The sequence below is a fragment of the Dasypus novemcinctus genome, chromosome 19 (assembly GCF_030445035.2).
Source record: "Dasypus novemcinctus isolate mDasNov1 chromosome 19, mDasNov1.1.hap2, whole genome shotgun sequence".
Taxonomy (NCBI): domain Eukaryota; kingdom Metazoa; phylum Chordata; class Mammalia; order Cingulata; family Dasypodidae; genus Dasypus; species Dasypus novemcinctus.
Window position 1 is genome coordinate 16,222,000 of NC_080691.1, and position 17,105 is coordinate 16,239,104.

Below are 17,105 nucleotides of genomic sequence, written 5' to 3' on the forward strand. Positions count from 1 at the left end.
TTACGTACAACACCCGGTTTACAAACCGGGTCTGATCCCTGGTTGGACTGGGAGAGCTCGTTAAGGAAAAGAGCTCAAATATTTATGAGAAGGGATGGTGCAAACAGCGACAGGGGAAAGAGGGAGAGGTGTCAGAGAGAGAGCCAAAGCCAGTCCTTAGCCCACTCTAGAAAGAGCTAGGCTTAAAAGGAAAAGTAAACTTTAAAAGAAAACAAGGCAAACTGCTGGATGCAGCAAGTACGAAGCTACCAGAGAGAGACGGAGGTGGGGGGAGAGACACAGAAAGACCGCACGGGGAGAGCAGTCCCCACCCAGCCACCCACCCGACAAGGCTCGAGAGACGGGCTGGTTCTACCACCAGCCATCAGGGAGATTACTGGGCTCTGATGTTGTACTCTTGTTAAGAAGATTCACGTCTGACCTTCCCACTCCCTAGCTGGAGAAACCAGGACACTTGTGCAATGTCTGGGAAATTCGGTAAACAGCACACATTTAAAAGGATCAGGAAAAGGAGAGGAGAGAGAGACCTGGCATTCTGGTTTTTCCAGATCACAAAGGATGTGACTGCGCCAGTGGCCCAGAGAGGTTAACGCGGGCATTGCAGTGGCTGGGCCAGCACAGCCTTTACGAGCCCCTTGTAAACAGAACACGGTCTACCCACACGGTGGAATACTACTCAGCCGTAGAAAGGAAGGGCGTGCTGCTCCACGGATGGGCCTGGCGAGCGTGACACCAAAGGTCACGTACTACATGACTCCACAGTGGGCCAGTCCACAGAGCGAGAAACAGACGGGCAGTGGCCAGGGGCTGGGCAGAGGCGAGGAAACTGGGCCACCGCAGAGGCTGCCTTCCAGGGGTGATAAAATGCTCTAACATTGGTGGCTGCACAACCTTCTGGCTATACTAAAACCACTGAACTGCCCAGTTAAAATGGGGAATTTGTGGTATTAAATTATATCTCAGCTTCTTAGGAAAAGGGCCTCTACTGCTCCCCACCTCACAGACTGAGGGCCACCCGCGGGTTCTGCAAATCTCCTCTGACCTGTCCTTGGCACGGGGCTGAAAATTCACCTTGACACACTGGGGCGGGCCTCATCACCAGCTTTCCAAGCGACTCTGAGCGAATTTCTTACTAACCAGGAGTCGGGACTTCACCCACGAAAATGAAATAACACGGGGGGCGGGAACGCAACTATGGACTAAAGCAGACATTATTTTTCTAGTAATGGAAGAACTTGTAACACTGATATAAAGGCAGTGGCCCCCAGAGGTTCTGAGGGGAGGGAGAGGGAAGAACAGATGTGACACGGGGGCATTTGGGGGACACTGGAATTGTCCTGCCTGACACTGCAAGGACGGATACAGGCCATTATACATTTTGTCAAAACCTAAAAAATTGTGCAGTGCAGAATGTAAACCATAACGTAAACTAAAGGCCATGGTGAGTATCAACGCCTCCATGTGCTCGTCAGTTGTAGCAAACGTGCCGCACTAATGGAGATGTCGTTAATGGGGAGAAGTGGGGGAGAGGGATGGGTGAGGTCCGTGGGAATCCCCTAGATTTTCAGTGTAACATTCATGTAATCTAAGGCTTCTTTAAAAACAAAAAAATGAAAAACCATGGACCACACACCTGCTCCCTCCCCTTCCAAGGTGTTATGGGTTCAAATGTGTCCCCCCAAAAGGTATGTTGAAGTAGTAACCCCCGGCACCTTATTTGGAAATAGGGTACCAGGGGTTGGCGACCTCATTTGAAATAGGGCCGCTGCAGGTGGCGTTAGTGAGATTCAGATGAGGTCAGACAGAGCAGGCTGGGCCTGAACTCCACCATGACGGGTGACCCTGGAAGAGAGGACCAGACAGGGGTGAGACACAGAGGGAAGACGGCCCCCGAAGACGGAGGCCGAGCCGGGAGTGCTGCAGCCGCAGGCCAGGAACACTGAGCAGGGCTGACAGCCACCCGAAGCCAGCAGGGAGCCAGGGACAGGCCCTCCTCTGGGGACCTCGGGGGCAGCGGGGCCCTGTCCACACCGCGGTTCTGGACATCGGCCTCTCGAACCGTGAGACCACCGACTTCTTTTGTTCTCAGTCACCCAGTTGGTGCTTCTTTGGTACGGCAGCCCCAGACATGAAGACACCAGGGATAATAAAAAGTCAATGGAAGTCTTAATTACTTCCCAAAGGCACCAAGATATTGCTTGGAAAACCCTGACACTTCTGGGCCTCTCCCAACGCAGGGCTGCAAACACAAGGCACCCAGGTGAGGCAGGACTCACTTGCAACGTAGAGCGCGACTCGGTCATTCTCCTTGTGCCGCAGCAGGTTTTCTGCGTAGTTGAGGCGGCTGCCCCTGAACCACTCAGGCACATCCGCAATCCCTTTCGATGGGTCCACAACCTGGAGAGGGCGACAGCAGACAGAGTGGGGTCGTGCTTTTGCAATGGCCAAAATGCTGGAGCCCCAGGAAGTAAATACACAGAGAGGCAAGTATGTGAGGAAAGAGAGAAGGCTCCATTAGACACGGCAGGAGCCCAGGAAGAGACGAGCCATTCACTTGATGGTCTATAGCTGGCCTTGGGGAGAGAGCAGAGCAACTGAGCTTGGAGAAAAATGAGCCCCGGGGAGAGACGAGACTTCCCCAGCCTACAGCTGACATTGGAAGAAACTGGGACCATGGAGCCTTAAGAGGAAGAGGAAGGCTGGACCCTTGCAGACGACGGCAGCCATCTGGCTCCAACATGTGGCAACAGACTTTGGTGACGGAAGTAACTTATGCTTTAGGGCCTGGGTAACTGTAAGCTTCTACCCCACATAAATACCTTGTATAAAAGCCAACAGATTTCTGTATTTTGTGTCAGCATCCCTTTGGCTAATACAGAATTTGGTACCTCCTAATCTACTGACCCATCTTTCTCAGGAAAGGGCCCAGAAATCACAAAGATTCAATAGGACCCACGACCTCAACACGATTTCATGCAAGTTCTCTAGGATGACGGTTTTCCACTGCCACTCATGTGAGGTTTAAAAGAACTAATGATTTGCTGTTTCCCAGAACCGACACTTTATTTGGAAACACAACCATAAAACGGATTCTACACAGGCGAAGGGCTCTGCTTACCTCATCGTACATGCGTGAGAAGACAATCCCACTGAATTTCCAGAACTCTGCCCAGAAGTCTGAATAGGACTCCACTGACCAGTGGTACAAGTCATTATAATTTCCTAAAAATAAAATTAAACACCACAAACTATTACAAGATGGTAAGGATAAGCTGACACATGGGGAAAATACAATTAACATAACTGATGTTGTTGACAGCAATATCGTAGTACTCTTGCATCAGTGTCAAAGAAGGTACTATATCAATGCTAACGATCAATAATAGGGGCATATGGAATCTTTCCTTTTGGACTAAGGAAAACATTCAAAAATTTACTGAGCCGATGACTACACAACTGTGATGAAAGTGAGAGCCACTGAGGGTAGACATTGGATTCAATGTACAAGCTATGGGACTATCTAACACAGTGAACCATGTGGTGGAAGATGGACTGGTTAACAGTACAAACAGAGTTCTCTCATGAACTATAACATGTACAATACTAACATATGGTGTTAACAGGGGGTGTATGGAAAAAACATACATAAGCCACGAACCAGTTAATAGTAATATTTGGATGACATTCTTCCATAACCTGTAATGAATATTCCCCAACAATGAAAGGAGTTGATGGAGGGGTAATGTATGGGAATTCTGCATATTATGCATGACTGTTTTGTAAGTTCACAACTTCTCTAATAAAAATATAGGGAAGCAGATGTGGTTCAAGCGAGTGGGATCCCACCTACCATACAGGAAGTCCTTGGTTCAGTTCCCGGTGCCACTTAAAAAAGACAGCAAGCTGGCACAACAGGTAGGTGCAGCAAGCTGACGCAACAAGATGATGCAATGAGACACAAGAAGAAAAACATAATGAAAGACACAACAAAGCAGGGAATGGAGATGGCTCAAGCAATTAGGCGCCTCCCTCCCACATCGGAGGTCCTGGGTTCCCAATGCCTCCCAAAGAAAACAAGGAAGACAAACAGTCACAGCAAATGCAAACAACGCAGAAGTGAGGAAAATTATTTTATTCCCCACCCTGCCACTTGCACTCGCTGTCTGCCCTCTGTGTCCATTCGCTTCACGTTCTTCTGTGTCTGCTTGTCTTCTCATCTCCTCTTTAGGAGGCACCAGGAACCAATCTCAGGACCTTCCAACATGGGAGAGAGGCACTCAGTCACTTGAGCTACCTTCGCTCCCTGGTTGGTTGTGTCTCTCACCATCTCGCCTCTGTGTCTCTTTTTGTTGCATCATCTTGTTGCACCAGCTCTCTGTGCCACGCGGGCCAGCTTGCTTTTCACTAGGAAGCCCTGGGAATCAAACCCACAACTCTCCATAAGGTAGACGGGAGCCCAGCCCCTTGAGCCACGTCCGTTTCCCTCAACGTACCTTTAAAGGGATATATATTCATATGCATTTTTTAATTCAAAACAGACGATGGGCTCCATGGCAAAATCTCCCTCCTGCCTATCCCCAGCCACCAGGTTCCCCTGAGAAACTAAATATTAATAGCTCTTCTCTCTTCTCAAAGAGAGATTCTGGGAGAGATTTTTTTTCCCACACAAATGGTAGTCCACTTTACCCACTAGGCTACAGTCTGCCTTTCTCAGTAAATAAAGATATGCTCGAGCTCTTTCCACCACAGTGCATAAAAAGCAGAGTTTGTACTCTCATGTAAAGCTACCACAGCAGCCTTCTTTTTAACAGCTGCATAGTATCCCACTGTAAAAATGTACCATCGTTTCTTTAACCAGACTTCTATTTTAGGATTTCTGGGTGGTTTCCAGTCTTCTAACAAACTTCACACGACTGGATTTTTAAACGGCACACAAGCAACAACAGTTTGCAAAAGAAACCGAATCCAAACCACCCGAGGTGGATAGCCACGGCCCCTGGCCTCAGTGCCGCCGAGCTCAGTGTTGACTTCCGAATTGCACAGACCACACTGGGGGCAGGAAGGAGGAGGAGGGAAGCAAGGCAGCCAAGCGCGTTTGGGGGATTAAGGTAACAACAGCCCTGCCTGCCATCAAGCCCGGAACCGGAAGCTTGACGTTGGCAGCTGGATCTCGTTCCTGAAGGGACCTGGATGTTACCGCACAAGTGCCCCAGCCGAGCCGGGTCCTGCCCGGGGCACAGGGTCTCCGAGGACCGGCCCAGGTGGGCGACCCGATCTCCAGGCAACGGGGGGAGAAACGTGTCCCACGGAGCACCAATCACGGCAGTGCGGCGCTGCTGCCCCAAGGGAGCCTGCTCGTCCCCCAGAAGCAGAGGCTCCCGGGGCTGGAACAGCAGGGCGGGGAGCGGCAGGGCGCAGGCCAGGAGACCAAGGGCGCAGGCCAGGGCCCGGCCCAATTCGCTCACCTGCCCTCGCCCAACTAAAGACGCGCTCGCTGTCGCCATGCCCGGCCTGGCAGGAGGCGGAGGAAGAGAACGTGCCCTGCCCAAGCCGTGTCCCCTCTCACCGCGGGTTCCGGGGGGCAGAGGGCGCAGGCTGCAGGCGGGGGCCCAGGCTGCACCTGGCAGCAGGTCCTTTGGACGCCGGGAGGAAGTCCCCGCAGGCTGGAGAAATACGGGGTACAGAGAGGTGGGGGAGCCAGTGTGCGGCGTGGACGGGGAGGCCCACCTCTCAGGAGAGGGACAGCAGCGGCTGTGGGGCTCCGAGCTCGAGCAGGCAGGGGGTAACCCCTCCACCTACTGAAGACCGGGGCCACGGACCAGGTCAGCAAAGCGGGGACAGCGGGTCGGGAACGTGGGGCCACCCGGACTCCAGACCCCTCAGGCGGGCTGCCTGGCCTCTCTGGGACTCAGTTTCCCTTGTGGATCAACTGGAAATCGTGGGCTGCTCTCCCACGAGAGTGGAGCAGTTACACCTGGGCCCCGGGGCCGGTGGGGAGGGTCTGGATGTCACCCTCGGCTCTGCCTCTCTCTGGAGAAGGGCCTGGGAGAGCCGTTCCACCCCCGCCAGCCTCAGCACCTGCCCATCACGGGCTGCAAGAGGCAGCCCTTCAGGAGGCGCTGTCGGGCTCGGGGCTCCCCTGGGCTCGAGTCCCGCCTGGGCCCCGAGGGGCCTCGGGCAGGTCCCGTGGCTTCTCGTGACCGGCGAGGATGAGGCCGCTGGGAGGACCGGCACAGTCCCGAGCAGAGGAGCAGCTCGGGGGCGGGACCCCTCGGACCTCCCTGGGGGCCAGGGGGCCGGGTGCACCCGATGAGCAAATCCATGGAGACGAGGCAGGAGCGCAGAGGAGCGTGCCAGGTGCCCGCGGGAGGAGGAGGGCAGCACCCGCCCCAGGCGTTCTCGTCCACCTGTGGGAAGCAGCACTGGCCCAACAGGCCCCACAGCAGCTCCTTCTCGCTCAGTATTTTATTTTTTTAATCACCATGGACCTCACAGATTGCAAAGAGTTTCAGCAGCAAAGGCGCCTCCGTGCCGGAGTAAGAGATTCAGCGGCAGCCTGCCCTCCCGGCCCCCGAGGGCCATCTCAGGGTGCAGCCCTGGCGCAGAGCCAAGGGAGGAGGACGGAGACAAGGGGTGCCACGGGTGGCCGCCACAGCATCTTGATGTCCCCAGGACTTTAGGTGACCAGTCGGCCACCGACTGGCTGTGCTCAGCCCACACAACGCCCACAGAGAACTTGAACTCATGGCTGGCATTTAAAAATCATAGCTTGCAAGTGGATTCTGGATATCTGGCTTTCCTAAGAAAATACTATCCAGCCCCCAAGTCATGCCCCCCCTGCCCCCCAGTGGGGCTCACCTCCTGACAGCTCTGCTCCTGTGTGCTCCCTCCACGCTGAGCAGAGCTAGCCCACGAAACCAAGGTCACAAGGGGGATGTAACCTTGACCCTTGACTTGATAGGCCTTGCTCTCTTGGGTCACCTGCGTCGCCTGCTCCAGGAGATGCCAGCACTCATGTCATGAAGACACTCTAGCAGTTCTATGTGGCACGAAACAGAGGCCTCCTGCTCATGACCGGGCTCAGCTCGCCAGCCATGGGAGGGGGCCACATGGCAGCAGGTCCTGCGGCCCCAGCCAAGCACTCAGACGACCACAGGCTTGGTCACATCTCAACTGCAACCGCAGGAGGAACCCTCAGCCAGAAGCACCCGGCCAAGCCGCTCCCAAATTCCCCACCCACCAAAATTGTGAGATAACGTCGATTGTTGTTTCGAGTCCCCACATTTTGGGGAGATTTGTTATGCAGCCAGAGATACCTAAGGCACTGTCCATTTAACATAGCAACCACCAGCCATGGGTGGGTCCCAGCTGGCTCACCTGGCCTCTTCGCCCCACCCTGGAGGCCACCTGACACGGCTCACAGCACTGACCCTGGACCCAGGCTACAGCTCCACCACCTGCAGCTGCGAGAGCGCCCAGGACTTTGTGCCTCGGTTTCCTCAGCTGTAGAGTGGGGACAACAGGAACAGCAACTTCGCAGGATGACCGCAAGGATTAAACGCGTTACTACACATAAAGTGTCAGAATGGGACCTGGCATACAGACAGCTCTCACCAAATATTCACTATTATGCATATTTCTGTCACCTGCCTGGTTCTTGCAGGCTTCTGAGTTTGCAAACCCTGCTTGCTTTCGTTGTCACCCCTTCTTCCTCACTATTTGACAAGTTTATACCTTCAAATCTCGATTAAAGACTTTCGTCAGCCTTTGAAACATTCTCTGATAAACCCAGAATATGTTTCTGAGAAAACCAGAAACGTTCCCCGCTGCTGAATACTCATCATTTACTAGCTAGAAGTCCCTGCCACCTCTGCTTGTGCTTTCTCATCCCAACTACAGGTAAGCTGTTTGAGAAGAGGGCCTGTGCTTTCTGTTTGTTGGCAAACACTTTCCCCACTGCTTTCACATGGAGGAAACTGCAGCTTGTGGTACACAGAAAAACAGGCACTTGGCACAGCCCTCTGGAAGAACAGGTGATTTGAAGCAGGTGTCCCCTACCTAGCCCCCTATTTACAGAGGGCTGCTTCGTGCAGCATGTTCCATGGGGGGCTTTGAAAAAGAGACTTTGGATCACCTGCATACAAACTTAGCCAGGCCAAGGAGTGATCGAGTCAGGCCTGTGCTTCCAGCCCTGTACTGGCAAAGTACATAGGGGCATACTGCACAGGGAGGGGAGGGAAAGCAGGAAGCAGGAAACTCAGGAGAATACACCCTTGTTCAGGGAACAAGAACCGAGGTCCCCTGGAAACTGCTGCACCCAAAAAGCTGGGCTGCAGAGAGGTGCTGCTCCAGAGCAGATGCCCCAGTGCAAGGCAGAAAACTTCAGTGCCTGCTTGTATGTGGCCAAGGATGGTAAAGCCATCGACAGAAACCAGGGGGGGCCCTGCAGCTAGTAAGGAGGTGAGAGGCCACGAGGAGCCCCAAACCCTTGAGGACATCTGAGGTGGGGGGCTCTGACCAGGTCTGAAAGTAAGCCCTTGTCACCCCACATGCACCAGCCAGCCGGGAGTAGGGTCTGTTAGAGGAGAAGGGATTCTACCCCAACTGCAAAGGGGAGCTCCCGCCTGACTCCCTGCTCCTAGTGCGGGAAAACACTGCTCACCTTCCAGCAGGTCCTGCCGGGGGGGTGGGAGGGGGCATGGTGAGCTGGCAAGCGACCCCACGGAGGGGACGAGCCGCAGGTCTGAAGGGCTGAGGCCAGGACGAAGGGAGGAAGGCAAGCCCCCCAAGCCGCAGAGGTGGGCCGGCAGCCTGCGGAATCTCCTGCCAGGGAAGGGGCTGCCCCCACGCGCACGGGACGATGCTGCAGCCAGGGGGAGCCCGGACCCTCAGGGCAACGGGCGGAAGCCCCCACAGACAGGGAAGGGGGCCAAGCAGCCAAAGCCTCGCTCCTTGGGGAGGGGACCCCAGCTGTCAAGTGGCTCCTCCAACCCCCAGTGGAAGGAACCGGGCATGGGGGGGAGCCTGGCGACAACGAGGAGGGCGCGCTGAGAGCGGGAGACGACCCCGTGGGCCGGGAGGAGGGCCGGGAGAGGGGACCCCGACTCCAGGAAGCCCCTGGGTTCGGGCGTGGCCGCCGGCGGGGGGCGGCCCCGGGACGCGCGCCGCGCTCACCCAGCGCCAGGCCGCAGGCGGCGCCGACGGCGGCGCGGAAGCGCTCCATCTGCGTTTTCCTCTTGCTGTCGGGCTCCCACATCACCCGGCACTCCATGATCTCCTCCCGCCCGGCCCGCGCCTCCTTGGACATGGCTGCGGCTGGGGGACCCGCGCGGCGGCGCGACCCGGGCGCGGGAGCCGCGGGGGGGGCGGCGGCGGCGGCGGCGGCGGCGGCGCGGGGCGCGGAGCGCGGGCAGCGGTGGCGGCGCGGGCGGCGGGCGCGCGGACTGAGCGTGGCGCCCGCGCCCCGGCGGGCCTTGGGCCGCGCCCCGCCCACTCGGACGAGCCCCGCCCACTCGGACGAGCCCCGCCCCTCGGGCCACTGTAATCCTCCGCCGGGCGCGCAAAGGAGTGCTCGCCGCCGGGGCTCGGACCCGCGCGCGTGGGGCGGGGCGGGGCTGCGCAGGCGCGTCGGGCCCGCGCTCCGCAGCCTCAGCTGGGGCGTTCGTGTATTTGCGCATTCACAGTTGATTTCTTCTTGCGAATATTTTCTGAGCGCCTGCTGTATTCCGAGCATTGTTTGGTGCTTCGCGGATACAGCAGGGAGCGATGAACAATTCCTGCCCGCCTGTCAGCAGGAAAAAAGGGGTGGGGGACGGGTAGGAGGAGGGGGCGGCAGTTAATAGGTAAATAAGTCGTATGCGGATAGCAGTGGTAAACACAGTGCAATGCACACAGTAGCATACGTATAGACCGAGGGTTCCTATACCGTACGTGGGGGAATAATACATATGCTCTGCTTGATCAAAGGTATTGAGTGCTATGGAGAGAAATACAGCAGGGGAGGGGGAGAAAGTGTGGGAGGGTCTTCATTTAAATGGCGCTGTCAGGGCCGGGCCCCTTGGAAAGGTGACGTCTACCAAGGAGAAGTGCCTTCCAGGCAGGTGCCGGCAGGTGGAAGGCCCTGAGGCAGAAGGTGGTTCTGAGCACTTAAAGAACCCTCTAAGGAGGTCAGTGTCTTTGGAGAAGATCAGGTCAGCCAAGACTAGGGTGGCAGCTCAGGGCGGCCCTACACACCACCGGCAGCCTTCGGCTTCTCCCCTGGGTGGGATGAGGTCCTCGGAAGGGCTTAAACAGGGGAGGTGCGTGGCTTGACTGGAGTTGTAGCACTCTCCGGAACTGGCACCTCCGGAAGAGTCTTGAGGGAGCAAAGGCAGAAGCAGGGAGTCTTGGTTCAAAGGTGCTGCAAGAGATGGTTGCCAGGTTTTCTCTCGGTTCTTGGCTAAAATATGAAAAAGGAATTTTAAGTGCATGCCACTTTAGTTAGGCCAGTAATTTATTAAGGAATGGAGCAAAGGGAAATGGGAAAAAGTAACAGATGATGGGTCCCAGGTGGAGAGGAAAGTGATGTGGGCTCTGGGTGGGAGGCTGTTTGTCCCTTCGTAGATAACCTAAGCTGTCTGTCCTGACCTGTGGGTGTGGAATGGTGAGAGGCTGCAGTTCTGCCCTTGGTGCCCATGGCAACGACTCCTGTCCCAGAGAAACAGTTTAGCAATGCAAACTCTATAAACTTTAAATATTCAGGGCAAATGCAAACCAAATGTGCTAAACGCTTATCTAGAATGTATGAAGTCCATGCTAAAAGCTTACCTAGCATGTGCAAGATAGATGCTAATTCAAACCTATCGAGCACTGAAACAAAGAACAATTTAACCCTTACCTGTATAAAAAGAACTTGAAAATCTTGTTCGAGGCTGGAGTTTGAAACAGAAAGTTCCCGAGTCCGGCTGGCCGTCAATAAATCATTTTTCCTTCTCAAAATCATTCTGAGTCCTGGCCTTTCTATATGCAAATAATTGAACCTTTCTGAACTTCAACAACAAAATGATCTGAAAAGAGAAGAGAAGGACTGCTTTACAGACTCCAGTTCCCCACGACAGATTACAAAGCCCAGGTTTACTTGCATGCTAATCCAGGTAAGGGGGAAAAAGACAAGAACAAGGGGGAAACATGGCTAGAAAAGGGCAAGGGAAAAAGAGAGAAAGGGTGATTAAGCTTCCAGCTTGCTTTTTAAACCATTACTCATTCTGCCCCTTTGCTAATGCAAGGGGAAGAACCCCAGTTGTTTGATGTTTGGATTGATGGCCCCACCCCTCAATCCCCCCAGAGGGCCCGATGATAAGGCCCCCCCCCCCAGAATATCTGGGGCGTCTCCTTGACCCTGGTGGAAATCCTGTTCCCAATGGGGGGTGCTCTCGAGGTTCTTCGAGCAGCCGTCTTGTGGGGTATGCGTGGCCTGGCGGGTAGCCTGCCAGGTTCCAGATCCGCCTTGATTCCCTGACCTACTAGCCTGCCTCAAGATGACTGTGGCTAGAAATGGAGAGAAGAAATGGGGTCTAGTTGGAAGGTTTCTTTACTGTACTCCTAACGTTATATCAGCTTTGTACTGGGCACCTTCCCGTATTAGTTGTCTTAATTTCTTCGCACCACAAGCCCGTCAGCTTCCCCCAACAACAGTTTTCCTGCAGTGTTGGAGTTTTATGAAGCAACCTCTCACCCTCACCACTTAACCTTCCACAGCTTCCATCTTCCAGCCGCCACAAATAAACATTTATCCTAACTTAAAACTGGGTGCTTGCTAGTAAGTGCACCTCCCCGACTAGCCCCCTCGCCTGGCCTCTGTGCTCTGGGCCCACCTGTAGCTTTTAGTCTCCAAGTTAGCTGCTTGGTGAAGGCATGTTCACAGAGGAATGATGTTCATCTTGGAGAAAGCCTTACCTTTACAGTCATTGCTTTGTTGCCACAACAAAGCAAATGCCACTTGTTGACCACAGGCTCCCAAGACCTGGCTCAAAGGAGCATGCAGCCTTCATGGGGCACAGAAATCCAGATCTTCCTGGTGGGTGGACCGGTTCTCATGGGGTGGGGTGGGGGCTGAATTTATACGCCTACAGACACTGATTCATTCTCTTTTTTTCCGGTGCTCATTCACAGTGTTGCTCTACCAGCACCACGAGCCAGCCCCACAATTTCCCATCACCCCGAAGAGAAACTGTCCTCATTAAGCATTAACTCCCCATTCCCTCCCATCTCTCTAAACTTTGATCCACTTTCTGCCTCGGTGAATTTGCACGTTCCAGTGCTTTCATAGATGTGAACCATACAATGTTTGTCCTTTCCTGTCCGGCTTCTTTCACTCACGTTTTCAAGGTTCGTCCAGGTTCGCCTGGATCAGCACCTCTGTCCTCATCGTGGCTCCTCTGTGTCACTCTTACTTTCCCCAGCTTGGCCCCCCACCAGACGCAGCGGCATGGGGGAACCCGAGGGAGAGGTGGGCTGCGGCCGAGACCACCCCACCCTCTCCCAGACACTCTGGCCTTCAGATGGGCCTTTTCAGGCCCCCCCTTGCTTCCCCCATCCCCCCCTTTTTAAAAAATGCAAATCAGTGGTCATATTTGCATATTGCTTTGTTGTTCATAGGCCATTTCCTCATCCACCAAAGCCCCTGCTTGGTAGTTAGAGGCAGGGTTTGCAAACCCCACTTGGGGGAGGTTTTTGTTGTTTTAAATTTTTATTGTGGTTTTATATATATATACTAAAATTTCCCATTTTAAGCATACAAGCAGTGACATTCATTGCATTCATAATGTTGTACCCCCACTATATTCTTCTGAAGACCAGAAGGGCGGGAAGAGGGAGAGAGTCAAGAAAATCCTTCCCACTAAACGGGAACAGAGCCGGCGGTGGGGGGCAGGGGGCTCCTGACCCAGACCCTGTGCTTCAGCTGCGCATTCTTGATGCTCTGCCTCACCTGAGACTCAGCATTCCCATCTTCCCCCTGCACCTGTTCCTTATTCTTTATTTAAGGATTCGGCTGGGTGCTGCTGGCATGCATTCCTGCTCTGGGCTTGCGCGTCCTGTCCTAGGTGCCTGGAGAATATAACTCACAAGGCCCCTGCTCCCAGGTCCAGTCCAGAGAGAACCTCTAAGTCTCCCTGCCGGGCTGAAGGCACTTACGCCATCCCAAGGGGGCCGTCCTCCACGTCGTTTCTTTGGAATTGGCCTTCAGAGCGGTCCGCTCTCCCTCCCATCTAGAGCACACCTCGTCGCCTTCTGCTTCCTCCTGCCAGGGCATGGGTTAAGTTAGACTTTCCATGTTTTACAGTTGACTGTTCACAAACACTGTAAACTACATACACATATCGAGGGCTCTGGAACATGCTGCGAGGAGTTTCACGTGGACGTCGTGGGTCTGGAAATAGCAGTTCAAGAGGAGCGGGAACGAATGCCTGGGAGAGGCGTGGGGCCCGTGGGGCAAGCCGTGGACTCTCCCAGAACAGGCTGCACAGGCGGACGAGGGGAGCCTCGTTTGTCCCTTCTCTTCTCAAACAAAGAACACGTGTTCTTTGTACACGTGGAAGGAAGTGCAACACTGCTGAGACTCAGCTGGAAAAACCCAAAGTGTCTGTCCTAGGGAGAGATCCCAAAAGGAAAATCGCCACAGCCGACCCCGACGGCTGCCCGCCCAAAGGAATGCCATGGACTTCCCTGCAAACGGAATCCCAACTTGGTTTTTTGTTTTTGTTTTTTTTTTTTGAGGTGCTTCCTATGTGGGAAACCACTGAGCCACATTGTCTTCTGCGTTGGTTTTTCCGTTTGTTTTGCTTACTGTTTGTTTTTTAGGAGGCACTGGGAACCGAACCGAGGACCTCCCATGTGGGAAGCAGGCGCTCAGCCCCTTGAGCTCCATTCGCTCCTAGAATCCCAACTTTGGAACCTCTTCTGGAACGACTGTGCCCAGCCCCAGGGCATATATCCTGGCTTGTTTAAATTGACTTCTAGAAATTTTCATCATACACTTAAATGGACATTAAAAAAATAAAAAAGTTGAGCATTTTATAGCGTGCAGAGAAATGGAGTGGCTGCTTTGGTATAACTATGCCCCGACATGATTTATAAAATATTTTTTTTAACGTATAGTGCTAAAATATATATAACATAAAATTTGCCATTTTAACCATTTTCAGGGGTACGAGTCAGTGCCTTAATTCTTTACAATGTTGTGCAACCATCACTGCCATCCATTACCAGACTTTTTCATCAACGCAAACAGTAACTCGTAAAATACATTTGCATCTACCTTATTGAGTAATGCACACCAAACCTAAAAGAAGTTACATTAAAATGTACTTGTGGGGGGTGGGGAGTATATGGGGACCTCATATTTTTTTAATGTAACATTAAAAAACTAAATAAAGACAAAAAAAATTCACCAGTTTAAAAAAAAAATGTACTTGTGTGTGTCTCACTCTGGAGCACGCCTGCACCCGTGTCTTGGGTATTTACTTTCCCTTTTCCTCGTTTCTCAATAAACCCCTTCTTTGCCTAGCCTGGGGGAAAAAATTTTTTTCCCTTAATTTACTTGTGGGAAGCCCACAGAGAGGAAGACCCCTTTGCACCCTCCCCTCCCTCCTCGCTGGCATCATGGTCCAGTTTCTGCTTGGACTTCCTTTTGGCAATGTGGCTGGAATGTACCTGGCTTGGAGCTATGGCTCATCAAACCTGGCTAAAAAACTCCAAGATACTAAAAAGGGCTTGGATAAGAAGCAGAGACCCCTGAGGCCAACTCCAGTTGCCTTCTGGGTATGCCAATTCTAACCGTTCTCACAGGCCCCCTTGACCATCTGAACTCCAAGCTTTTGTTTTAACCTCCAGCCTCCACGATTTCTTCTTTGCTAGACCCTGCTTCCTTTAGATAAACATGGGGCCACAAGTCAAGGACCACTCTTCCTTGCCCAACGTCTTCACCTCTTTCTAGCCTTCTTCCAGCTGCTTGGGAATTCTAAGACTGGAATTATGCCAGATCAGTAAACATGACCTTTAACTAGTGCTCTCCTCTATTCTTTGGGATCTCAGCTACCTGCTCTCACGAGGAAACTTGAGTTTTGTATAGCTGATCAGATACAAATTATGCTTATTTCACAATTATAACAATTACAATGGGTGCTTGTTTTACAATGGGTGCTTGTTAAGAATTTGGTACTAAATTATGTTGTTTCAATTAAAAGAAGGTCTAGAGGCCGGTTTCTGGTGAATTTTCCATTTATTTTATGCTGTTGTCAGGCAGGTCCACAGTTGCTGGTTTTAACCAATAAATCAATTTATTATCCATTTAAAAAGTTTAATGGTGGGAAGCAGACTTGGCCCAATGGATAGGTCGTCCGCCTACCACATGGGAGGTCCGCAGTTCAAACCCCGGGCCTCCTTGACCCGTGTGGAGCTGGCCCACACGCAGTGCTGATGCGCGCAAGGAGTGCCGTGCCACGCAGGGGTGTCCCCCGCGTAGGGGAGCCCCATGCGCAAGGAACGCGCCCCGTAAGGAGAGCCACCCAGCGCGAAAGAAAATGCAGCCTGCACAACAAAAAGAGACACAGATTCCCAGTGCCGCTGATAAGGATAGAAGTGGTCACAGAAGAACACACAGCGAATGGACACAGAGAGCAGACAACTGGGGCAGGGGAAGGGGAGAGAAATAAATTAAAAAAAAAAAAAAGTTTAATGTGGGAGAAAAGTCCAAAAATGACATTAATGTGACAAAGGGAAAAAATGGAATATAGACTATAAGCTTTATATCAAAGTTAGATTTCCTGAACTTGGTAACTGTACTTAAGGTAAATAAGTGAATAATCTTGTTTGTAAGAAATGTGTGTGACAGCGTTATGGGCTCAAGAGCATGATGTATACAGCTTACAATAAAATGTTCCAAAGGTGATAGACAGATGGATAGATGATAGAAAGAATGACACAACCAGTGTGCAAATATTTACTTTGGTGGAACTGAGTATCTGGGCGGGGTTATGTTGGAATTCTCTGTATGGTTTTGTTTTACTTTTGCAATTGTCCTGTAAGTTTGAAAGTATTTCAAAATAAAAAGTTTTAAAAATATAAAATAATAAAATAATTTTTTAAAGTATTCATGAATGCTGTTCAATGCATCTTGAGAAATTTAGTATATTGGAAAACACCCCTGTTACAGTTAAAAAGAGTCAATATGAGTCAATTTCACTGCTTTGGTTGATCTAAAATCAAAACACTTCAACACCAGGCAAGTGTCACCCTTAGAAGAAGCACGTAGGACACGGCGGAGGGACTGGCCATACTCCTCAATAAAGGAAGTATTGGGGCCAGGTGGACTTTTACTAAGGGAAGAGGTGGGATGAATTATAAGTAAGAGTTCTCTCATGAAGTAGGTGAGGGCCCTTGTGAACACAAATGCCGTCTCTGATAGTTTTTAAAAACAGAGCACATGCAGTGGAGCAGCGGTAAATTAATTACATTAGAAAAATCTGTGCTCACATCCCTGGAAAGCCCTCGCTCGCTCCCGAGGGTGCGTGCGTCCCCACGTGAAGACCCACCGGCCTAGCCAACCACTGCACTCCCTGTTCTCCTTTGCACATGACTGGCTGGGAGGTGGGGGAGCCTGTGACCAGGTACCCGCCGATGAGACCAAAGCGTAGTCTAACAGGGGTCTCCGGATAGCGATGTTCCTTCCTGGTGGCTGAAGTCCTCTGTGGAGCAAAGGTAGCTCTTTCAAGACTGTGAGAGCCAAGGTTTAGGCAAACCCATAACAGAAGATGGCCAAGCAGAAGGGTGAAAAGACCCAGATCTCCGGAGCACTGGAACAACCACACGACTGCCTACTGGTGGGCAAATAGGAATTGTCCCCAAGGCCTAAGCCACTGTGAGTCAAGTTGTCATAAGTTGCTGCCAAAAGCATTTAACAATCACCAAAGACCGTTTCACTCTGCTTTCCCCTGTGGCTCTTCTGTTCACCATGGTACCATCGTCACCCAGGTAAAAGGCTTGGGCCACCTGCTTGGAAGATGTGAATCCATCGGTGATGGGGGGCGGGGGACAAGGGTAGAACTGCTGGGTGAGACCCCTGGCCT

At 52.5% G+C, this 17,105-nt stretch overlaps 1 protein-coding gene and 1 long non-coding RNA gene across 2 annotated transcripts in view; both read right to left on the bottom strand.

The window, feature by feature from the left end:
- Positions 1-9,439, bottom strand: part of AACS (acetoacetyl-CoA synthetase) — a 53,869-nt gene extending 44,430 nt beyond the window's left edge. Inside the window, exons 1-3 of the mRNA XM_058281220.2 lie at positions 9,175-9,439; positions 3,119-3,222; positions 2,277-2,397 (exon numbers count right to left, since the gene is read on the bottom strand). Of these exons, the coding sequence (XP_058137203.1) occupies positions 2,277-2,397; positions 3,119-3,222; positions 9,175-9,307 (358 nt within the window). The 5' untranslated portion in view covers positions 9,308-9,439. The remainder of the gene's footprint in view (positions 1-2,276; positions 2,398-3,118; positions 3,223-9,174) is intronic.
- Positions 9,440-9,723: 284 nt separating this feature from the next.
- On the bottom strand, positions 9,724-13,357 carry LOC111761600 (uncharacterized). The gene is made up of 3 exons (XR_009181733.2): positions 13,174-13,357; positions 10,877-11,045; positions 9,724-10,438 (listed from the first exon to the last, which is right to left on the bottom strand). It is a non-coding gene; the product is annotated as an uncharacterized lncRNA (long non-coding RNA).
- Positions 13,358-17,105: the final 3,748 nt, after the last annotated feature.